The following is a 10,805-nucleotide window of genomic DNA, read 5'->3' as shown; positions in this document are numbered from 1 at the left end:
TTTTTTTTTTAAAAAGCCCAAATAATCCAATTTAAAAATGAGCAGAGGAACTAAATAGACATTTTTCCAAAGAAGACATAAAAATGGTCAACAGGTACTTGAAAAATGCTCAACATCACTAATCATTATGCAAATGCAAACCAAAACTACAGTGAGATATTATGTCACACCAGTCGGGATGGCTATCATCAAAATGACAAAAGCTAACAAGTGAGGATGTGGAAAAAAGAGAACACTTGTGAGCTGTTGGTAGGAAGGTAAATTGGTGCAGCCACTATGGAGAATAATATGGAGGGTCCTCAAAAAAAAAAAAAAAAATAGAACTACCATATGAACCAGCAATTTTATTTCTGGGAATATATCCAAAAGAAATGAAACAGAATTTCAAAGAGATATCTGCATTGCCAAGTTTATTACAGCATTATATAGCCAAGATATGGAAACAACCTAAGTGTTCATCAATAGATGAATGGATAAAGATATGGTATATATATGCAGTAGAATATTCTTCTATACTGATAAAGAAGGAAATCCTACCATTTGCAACAACTTGAATAGACCTTGAGGGCATTATGCGAAGTAAAATAACCCAGACAGAGAAAAATAAAATACTTCATGGTATTACCTATACGTGGAATCTAAATTTTTTTTAAAAAGTCAAAGTCATGGAAAGAAAATAGATAAATGGTTGCCAAGCGGTGGGGGAAATAGGGAAAGGTCAGTAAAAGGATACAAACTTTTAGCTATAAGATGAATAAGTTCTGAGGATCTAATGTAAAACATGGTGACTATAGTCAATATAGTTGATAACACTATATTTGGAAACTATATTGTATAATTGAAATTTGCTAAAAAGATAAACATATGAGGTGATAAATGTGTTAACTAGATGGGGGGAACATTCTCACAATATACACATATAACAAATCACCACAATATGCACTTTAATTATATTTTAATTTTATATGTCAATTATACTTCAATAAAGCTGAAAAAAGCCCAGTGTGGTATTGGTGGTTAAAAGTTAGACAAATACATCAGAGGAACAGAATAGAGAGCCCAGAAATTATCTTCTATAAATATAGGTAAATGATCCTTGACAAAGGAGCAAAAACAATCACAATAGAGCAGAAATAATGTTTTCAAAATGATACTAGAACTAGACATCCATATGCAAAAAAGTGAATCTAGACACAGTCCTTGCATCCTTCAGAAATATTAACACAAAATGAATCACAGACCTAAATATATAATGTGAAACTATAAAACTCCTAGAAGATAATATAGGAGGAAACCTAGATGACCTTGGGTATGGTAATGACTTTTTAGATACAACAACAAAGGCACGACTTATGAAAGAAATAATTGGTAAGCTGGATTTCATAAAAATTAATAATATCTGTTCTATAAAAGACACTACCGAGAGAATTATAAAACAAGGCATAGATTAGAAGAAAATATTTGCAAAGACATATCTGATAAAAGACTGTTATTCAAAATATACAAAGAATGATTAAAACTCAGCAATAAGAAAACAAATAACTCGATTTAAACATGGGCCTAAAACCTTACAAAGAAAGTATATGAATAGCAAGTGAAAACATGCTCCACATCATGTCATCAGGGAAATGCAAGTTAAAAAAACAGTAAGATACCACTACGCACCTATGAGAATGGCCCAAATCCAGAACACTGCTAACAACAAATACTTGTGAAAACATGAAGCAACAAAAACTCATACATTGCTGGTAGGAATGCAAAATGGGGCAATCACTTTGGAAGACAGTTTGGCAGTTTCTTACAAAACAAAACAAACTCTTACCATATAATACAGCAATCATGCTACTTAGTATTTACCTAAAATACTTGAAAACCTACGTCCACATACATGGATGTGTATAGCAGCTCTGTTTATAATGCCAAAACTTGGAAGCAACCAAGATGTCCTTCAGTTGCTAAATGAATAAATTGTGGTACATCGGGGCAAAGGAATATTATTCAGTGTTAAAAATAAATGAGCTATCAAACCATAAAAAGATATGGAGGAATCTTAACTTCATATTACTAAGTGAAAAAAGCTGATCTGAAAAGGCTGGATGATTCTAACTATATAAAATTCTGGAAAAGACAAAACGATGAAAGTAAAAAGATCAGTGGTTGCAAGGGAATGCGGGATGGGAGGGAGGAATGAATAGATGAGGCATACAAGATTTTAGAGGCAGTTAAAATAGTCTGTGATATCATAATGATGGATTCGTGTCATTATATATTTGTCCAAATCTATAATGTACATCAAGAGTGAACAGTATGTAAACTATGTACTTTGGGTGACTATGATGTGTCAATGTAGGTAGAGTCATCAAATATACCATGTGGTAACAGATATACCATGTAGGTGGGGGATGTTGATAATGGGGGAGGCTATGTATGTGGGGGCCAGAAAGTATACGGAAAATCTTTGTACTTTATTAATCTCTGTACTTTTATCCTCTCAACTTTGCTATGATAGTAAAACTGTTCTAAAAAATAATATCTTAGCAAGAAATAATAAAATAAAATGAATTATAACAAAAAGTATAATTGATTTGGGCACATTTGTATAAACAGTAATTCATGAGTATAATATGATAGTCACAAAATAAAATCTTCCTCTAAAAATTTTATTGCTTTTAGAGACAAAGAATTAAGATATATCCTACTATTTCAGAAGAAACTGTACTTCAGAGTAATCAAATGATCCTAACTCAGAGGGCCTTTTCCAGTTCCTCTTCGTTGTAGAATGATAGCTAATAAATGTAAAGAAAATTATAGAATTGGAAAAATCACCATTTTGTCACTCTTAATGAAATAATTGATTCATGTCATAATCATCATGCATGCTAAAATCATTAGGTGCAAGGGCAATGGGGAAATGAATATTCACATTGGTGTAAAAGTATTATTTCATAGTTAATTTACTAGTCCCAAAGGAAAAATCACATAACTTTACAATGGAGTCTCTTGTTCAGGGTACAATACTTAACATCACTAACAGTGGAACAACCAGCTATCATATGGCCCCTGGTGTACGGCAAAATGAAGAACACAGTATCAACTACAAAATATTCTGGTTCCAAATGTTTAATTAGAATTGCAAGAAGTCCTGAGGGAAGCATATGTCAGCCTCAAAGTTTACAAGATTCCCTTTATTCTCCATTATTCTCCATTCTGGCCCCTCACTTGAAAGTGATTCAGCTTGATTTAATTTATACTATCAGTTACGTGTCCTGTTTGATGCCCAAAATTATATTGCTCTATTTTTTAATGGCAAATATTATGAAGTTGTTGTTGACTGCCTTCTAAATAACATGCTTTTACTTTCCCCCCATCACTTCCAATTCTTAGTCTTAATTTTTACATTATATATCTTTTCATAATTTTTTGGACATTTGCTTTGTTTTAAAACTATATGATTCCTTCAACTTTTGAGTTTTTAATTAATGTTTAACTGAACATTCTTTTCTCATTTTTTAAAATTACTTCCCTCGTTTTTTTACCTTCATATTATATATGATCTTTTTTAATCAGCTAGAGCAGATCTTTGGTTATGTGTGCTTGTATGTATTTCTACAGAAGGCACTATTTCTTCACATTCCAGGGTCAAGTGCCCCCATATTTGTCCACATCTATTGTCTGCATTACTGATTGTTACAAATTGTAGTCACTGATGTCTGGAAAAAGATAACAGTGGTTGGGGGACCACAGCTGTGGCCACTTCAGAAAAATTTCTTCAAAGAGTGCTATAGCTGTACGTGTTCTAGTTAGCAAAGATTCCAAGTTCTTAAGTAACAATTCATAGTAGGCAAGAATAGAAATCTATCTTTTTTCTGCTACTCCTTTAAAGCTCAGCCCTTCATATTGTCTGGCACAATATAGGAACTCAAAAAATGTGTAATGAATGAATAAGTATAACGTCAATTCTGCCTTGAACAAATCCATGTAAACCCATGACGTTACATTCCATTATCACTGCTCTAGCCAAGGCCATTATTTTTAGTCCCATCTTTTCTTCAATTCTTTCACACTACAGGTTTTTACTGTTTTCCTGAGATCTTGTCATGGCCCACACTTGCCTAAAAATTGTCAATGGCTCTCTAATGCCAAACTCTTCAGAGAACTTCTACTTTTCAGCTTCATCTTCAGCTTTATAAACTGTCTACATGAGCCAAGACTCTGAACAGGCCCTCATACTCACTTGTTACCTTTTCAATCCCATTCACTCCCTGTACACATCTTGTAAAATCTCACACTAATAACCCTCAAATGTCACTTCCTCTCCAACTTCCTGATCCCATAGCAAGAATTACTACCTTACTGTATTTTAAAGATTAGTATTTTAAACATAATTCTTGTAGACAATTTAGTACATTATACTTCAGTTGTTTACTTCCATTTCAGACTAAGAATTCTTTAGAGCAAAAATCAATTATTTATCTTTCATACCAAACTATTATAATTATGCTCAGTACTTATAGTACTAAGTACTTAATAGTACTTTAATAGTTGCTCCAAAAGGCCTAAGTCTAATTTCTAATGCTAGACTATCTAAGTTGCAAATGCAAGTTAAATATACCTCTCTACATTAAATTGGAACCCCAATCACCTTTTCCCCTAAGAAATGTGTTCTGAATAATAGAATATCTCTGAATCACTCCATGAACTTAATTTTGCATTTAATTTCTAAATGTTCATGGACCCCAATAATCAAATTCTACCTTCCCATCAAACATTCTGGCCGTAAATTGACTTTCCCTTCTCACAAAATAGGAGTTGGCACAGTAGAAAAAGTTCAGGCCGTGGGGACACAAAATTATCTTATACTGGCTCTTACACTCAGCTTAAGCTCTAAGGCTCAATTTCCCACTTTTTAAAATGTGAATACATACCTATTTTGCTGTTTGGTTTGATAAAAATTAATAAAGCACCTAGCACAATATAGGCATAAAAATCTTTTTAATATAACTTCAGTCATTCAACAGGTATGTAATCTCCCTGCCTCTATTTCATAAGAGTGACATAATACTGATAAATCAGTTGCCACTTGCAACAAAACAAGGAAGGCAAGATTCGTAATTCAAATATTCGCAGTATGGGGACTGTACTTAAAAGTAAAATCTAAGTTCTTTTAAAATGTTTTATATAATTCTTTTCAGTTTGTTCAAAAATTTTACCTTAAATATTCTAGGCTTGCAGTAGGGAGATTGTTGGCTATCCTCTTCACAAAGGTATATCAATAGGTCCATTGATAGGAACTTGCATGATTTGTAATTCACTTTTATTCTATATTAATGTACTCTTTGTAAGCATACCCACAGACTGTACCTGACACATAGCAATCAATGTTTCTTTTCGTTAATGGTCATAACTTTAGAATCTAAAATTATAAACTATTACCTCCCGGTCTCAACCCATTATCAATTGATATATCAACATAATAAAAAACAAGCTTCAGTTTTCTCCAGATATTTAATACAAGATGCAGTATAGTAGCTATATTCCATTCCATAAAATGCAATTACTAATAGGGGGGTTGTAGCCCTACTGAATCAAATAAAAGCATTGTGATACATAGATGTACTTCTGTTGTTTTAATGTAGAATTTGATAAATAAGGTTGTCTTTTGTGCTTTTTCTACTTTAAGTAATACACTTTACAGATGAGACATACAAATCAACTCTACTGGTTTGAGTTCTAAGTTATTTTTACTATAGACCCTTTTTTCCATTTAAGATGGGAAGACCCAGCCTTTGGTATAAATAACTTATTTCCATGACAGTATTTAAAGGATATCATTAGTGTTCAGTGTCAATTGTGTACTCTTTTGGTAAGGGGGAGGCTAGAGCCTCTTTGCTCTCAGTAAGTGCTCTGGGCTGATGGATAAACACACTAAATTTAACACCCTGGTTGTTGGCAGCTCTGACAAAACCACTATTGGCAGTCATTGTGATGGCTTTGAGGGTGTCTCCAGTCCCGAAAATTGTTAATGAGCGACTATTGATTTTTGAACTGGCCACTAGTCTCAAGGCACGCTCAGAAGGCTGGTCTGGTACCACATTAATTCGCTTAACTAGCATAGTGGCCCTCTCTCTCTCCCCAGGTCCTCCTAAAGTATCTAGAATTGACTGAAAATCCTTGACAGCCGATTCACAAGCAAATAGCTCCTTGTCCTTCATAAATGCCTCTAGCTGTGGTAGAACCTGTTCTTTCCTCTCCTGCTCTGCTTGTTCTGTGAGCACTTTTTCTTTAAAGATAAAGTGGCAACCTCCATAACTAAGGGCAGATACATACGTGATTAAAGTAGTAATGTCCAGATTTACTCTTTTGCACACATCAACCTTAATTTCTGTTGGAAACGCAACACTTGCTAGTATATTTTCTCGGTCTACTCTGGTCACCTGCAAAAGTTCAGGGCCCTCTTCATCTGATTCACTCTCACTAGGCTGGAGCTCTTCAGAGTGATCTAACAGAGAGTTAACTGCTACTATGTCTCCTTTCACAGATATGCCCATTTCTTTCAGCTTCTCTGCCATGGGGCTGGAGACACTGTTGTAAAATGCAAAGATGATGTGAGGGTTGTTATACTGCACTGGCTGCTGGTGACTGGCCTGAAGGAAGTCTTCAGCTTGCTCAATGATGCTTTTGTCACCATATTGGCCCCTGCCCAGCCAAATATTATGCAGAGCTTCAGCCTTTCGGCCAATGGCTTTCACCCAAGTATGACCACCATTTGCAACAACATCCACCACAAGGGTCTGCTTTTCTCCCAAGGTATCTGTATAACCAAAAACATGAAGAACACTAACGACTTCTTCGAGGTTTTCTGCTGATTCCACTATGGCTCTTAGGTGTGTTAGATTAGTGCTCTGTAAATGAGATTCCTTAATAGCTACTTTCCCAGCTTCTACTTTCTGTAAGAATTTTAATTCAGCCTTCAATTTGCTGCATAGCTTTGCGCCACCTTCAATGCCACCCTTTCTTGCTCTAGAAAGTGATTCTGCTCTTTTGATCAGTTCCTTGGCTATGGCGATTCGTTCACAGAGCATGGAGTGTGCAGACATGCTGACAGCATTCTTTCTTTCCTGTGAAAAGAAACAAAGCAAACTGAAACAGTCCTCAAGAATTATGGCAATCAATTCCTAAGGATTACAAAATTTCAATCTACCGAAAGAATTTATAGAGTCTGAGTCTAGGAACCTGAGCTTCTGCATGTCTAATTTCGGAGTGACGCCCTCCTCTGATAGCTAAGGAAAGGATGATAGCTACACTTCTGATCTCCTTAGGTGTGCTGGATTCTGACACACTTTAGACCTCCATTTTTTCAACTTGAAAGTCATGGGTTCACAGCATGACTCGGGTCAGAGTTAAATACACGACTTCGGCAATATGCTATGTAAGGAATTCTCTATTAGCAGCCTTATTCTTTGGCTGTAGAGAAATATTAATAAAAGCTCGGAAAGTCAAGATGAAATTATTAGAATAAAAATATCCACAGACTAGCTGGTTAGCAAATTGTCCATAGCAAGGCTTTCCACTAAACTGATCACATTAAAGCTTTCTAATCTTTTCCTCCTAAACTAGTGAGTCTCTTTTAACCAGTGATTACCCAGGGGCACACGGTACACCCGCCGAGGATTCAAGACTGTCTAGTTTCTGCATTTGACGTCAACCAGAACATTTTAAAGACCGAAGGAGCCTACTAAGTTGGCTCCCGCTCCCACACTGAAGGAAAAGCCCGAAGATCAACTAAACTCCACGGTGCAGTCCGTGGCAACTTGGAGGTCGATGGGACCTTCCGGGCCGGTGTTGGGCCCTCAGGCCCTGCGCGGTCCACCTGCACTGCTGAGGCCTGCCAGGGAGGCTTGAGCTCAAATAGCTCCGGGGCCAGGACGTGTAGGCGAGAGCCGGCAGAAAGAACACGGCCCGGCGCCAGCCAACCTCCCCGCTGGGCGGGCCCAGCCCCCTCCCGGCCTCAAAAGGGCGCCCAGCTCCCTCCTCCCTTCCCGTCCCTGGCTCCTCACCCGCAGCGACTAGGACCGCGAGCGCGAGCAGCGGGCACGTGCGCGCGCTAGGCTGGGACCCGCCGAGAAACCTCACGGAGCAGCCCCCACCCCACTCAGGCCGCTGCCGCTGCTCCGCCTGCGCGAGCCCCACCGCCTCCGGCGCCTCCCGCATCACGTGCTCCCTCACCCCCGCCCAATGACACGGAACCTGCGATTCCCATGTGGCAGCGCGGGCCCCCTCCTCCAGCGCCGCTGACGCTAGTGCGACGGCCATGTTTGTTGATGGCGCCCAGCTCCAGCTACGTGATGAGTCTGGAGGCCTGCAGCTGCCCAGTGCCAAGAAGGTGTAGGGGAGGAGCTCACAGGGCTGTACCGCACTCCCACTGGGACGCTCATAGCTCCATCTTCTGGGTCCCAGGCAGGCTTACTCAACACCCTAGCACCTAATCAGCAGTTGGACTTTGCCTGGGTGGGCGGCAGTGCATTTTGGTGGAGAAAATCTCCCGACTGAGCACGACTCCCTTACTCCAACCAGCTACACCTTTTTTGCTATCAAGCTCAAACACATACCAAGTGTCAGGCAGTGGTTTTCTTAGAAAAATTTGGGGCTCATTTTGATTCAGGCCAGGGCAAATTTCCCGGGGGCAGGGGAGAACCAAGCCCAGCACTGAGAGAGAAGACCATTTATTTGGCAGAGAGTGTAAACAATTTAAACGTGTCAAAGTTAGAATCGAAAGTTTATTAGAAAAGAGGTAACACTCCAAAAACAGAGCTGTTGTCTCTCAAAGGCACTGAGAGCCTGAGAGAGATGATACAGGCCATCACTTGCAAAATTCTTAATAAACTTAGTTAAGTCTTTTCTTGCCTCCTTTCTTTGGAGAAAGACCCTCTCCCTCAAACTTAATTACCTTCAAACTTGTGACTCAGGTCCTCTGGCTATAAGGATCATTGAAACTCAGCCTTTTCCTTGGCCTATTATAAGGCCAGAATGGCTTTAGTCCAAAACAGGGCCCTTAGAGTCCAAAAAGGACTCTTTTCTTTTACGAAATGTATTAACAAAGCCAGGTCCTCTGGCTATAAGGATCATTGAAACTCAGCCCACCTATCTGTCAACATCCATACTAATAAAAAAGGGGTTCATGGCTCTTAGAAAAGGGTTAGTCAGGAAAATTAGATAGGGGATCTCGATCTGCCTGCAAAGAAGCTGAGGTCATCCTATTCTAGAAAGGGTCCGCCCCAGTCTGCCCACAATTAAGCGAGCCAGAGGGTATTTTGGGGCTAAAAGTAACTCATATAAGGAAATAAGTAAGCAGATAATTGGGTACTAGTTTCAGCCAGTCACTCGCACCTCCACAATAAAGACCCCAGTGACTTTCAATTCACCTGAGCTTCATTATACCATCATTATAATATGATGCATATGCCCAGAAGTTCATTAATATAATCAACTGACTTCTGGGAACGAACAAGCTCAGAAAGCAAACGATGAGTCACTGAGTGCTGTCAATCTTAGTTGTCAATCAAGGAAGGCCACTACTCTAAGAAAAGTAACCACCCACAGCAAATAGGGATAAAAACTCCAAAGGCATTATTACCAGACCTTTGAGCCAGCCACTCTTCTCTTGCTCAGGTCTGCTTCCATGTGGGGAAGAGTACTGTCGCGTCTAATAAAGCTATTCTTATCTGGTGTACTTTGGTGTCCTGCTTACTTCTTTGTTCAAGACATCAAGAGCCTGGACAACACGTCGAGAGGGAACTCCACTCTCCGGTAACAGAGGGACAGAGAAAATAAAGATGATAGAGTAAAGGCACTGAGAGGGACTCTGGGGAATTCAGTTTATTATTCTTTAGTACCTGCGAGTTACAGTTTAACCATTTTCCTTTGATATAGATATACAATGAGGAAGGATAAGAGTATGTAGCATGAAAAAGTAAAAATGTGTAACGTAAAAGGCCTGTTGGCAGTTCCCAGACTTTAATCCATATGTTCCCCATGGTTTTAGCCACAGGGAATAAATGATTTTATCTTGTGTAGGGTGCCTCTTAAAGACTGTTTTTCCTGTTTTCCCTTCAGGGTGTGGGGAAATGGGTTGTCAGCAACGCCAGCAGAAATCTTCTTTTGTTCTGCAGGTTTCTTCGTGGCCAGGCTGCAGACCTGATCAGCACATTGCTGTCTCTGAATGTAGGTTGATTTAACATTTTAGTTCTCTTGCCTCTTTCCTACATTAAGTTTAGCAGAAGAGGAAACAGGCTGAAGGGGCTTGTCAGAGGTTACACATCTGCTAAGTGCTGGAGCTGGGATTTCTGACTCCGAACCAAAGCACTTTGCACTTCATCGTCCTGGGCTCTCCATGAAGTGTGATATTGTAGATATGAGTTGCCTTCCTCAAAAGGACAAATGACTGGGTGGCTTCTAAGGGGCTGGGAAATTTATGTTAGCCTAGTAGAGTGCCCAAAGTCACTCAGAAATGTTAAGGCTTTGATAAAAGCTAATTTTAAAAATTAATAGAACTTCAATTAAAATTAATCCTATATATGCCTGCTCCTTCCCCAAGCATTACTTAAAAAACAGTAAAAAATTAAAAAAAAATAAACCCCCCAAAACAAAAAGAACAAGAGATGACTGCACATACTTCTTTCGGAAGATGAAATGTTGCAGGATACTCGGACAGAGACAGGACACTGAAGCAATAATCAAGAAGTAGTGTTTATGGGTGGGTGCTGCACCGGCTCAGCGGATTCACTTCCAAAGGCTGACCCCAATCG

The 10,805-nt window shown here is 38.8% G+C and overlaps 1 protein-coding gene across 3 annotated transcripts; it reads right to left on the bottom strand.

Annotated features, from left to right (window-relative positions):
* Window positions 1-5,486: 5,486 nt before the first annotated feature.
* CUNH7orf25 (chromosome unknown C7orf25 homolog) lies at window positions 5,487-8,354 on the bottom strand. Of its 3 annotated transcripts, none has more exons than XM_015599479.2 (2): window positions 8,248-8,354; window positions 5,487-7,118 (listed from the first exon to the last, which is right to left on the bottom strand). In XM_015599479.2, exons 1-2 carry the CDS (start codon window positions 8,311-8,313, stop codon window positions 5,832-5,834), a joined length of 1,353 nt encoding a protein of 450 aa, XP_015454965.2. In that variant the 5' UTR covers window positions 8,314-8,354; the 3' UTR covers window positions 5,487-5,831. The 3 variants fall into 3 exon arrangements, with proteins under 3 accessions (XP_015454965.2, XP_006925409.1, XP_015454964.1); XM_006925347.2 differs by lacking the exon at window positions 8,248-8,354 and adding an exon at window positions 8,068-8,220; XM_015599478.2 differs by lacking the exon at window positions 8,248-8,354 and adding an exon at window positions 8,058-8,216.
* Window positions 8,355-10,805: the final 2,451 nt, after the last annotated feature.

Source organism: Pteropus alecto, unplaced genomic scaffold (genome assembly GCF_000325575.1).
Source record: "Pteropus alecto unplaced genomic scaffold, ASM32557v1 scaffold109, whole genome shotgun sequence".
In the NCBI taxonomy this organism is placed as follows: domain Eukaryota; kingdom Metazoa; phylum Chordata; class Mammalia; order Chiroptera; family Pteropodidae; genus Pteropus; species Pteropus alecto.
Note: the sequence above shows the minus strand (reverse complement) of the source record. Positions and strands in the feature narration are given on the sequence as shown.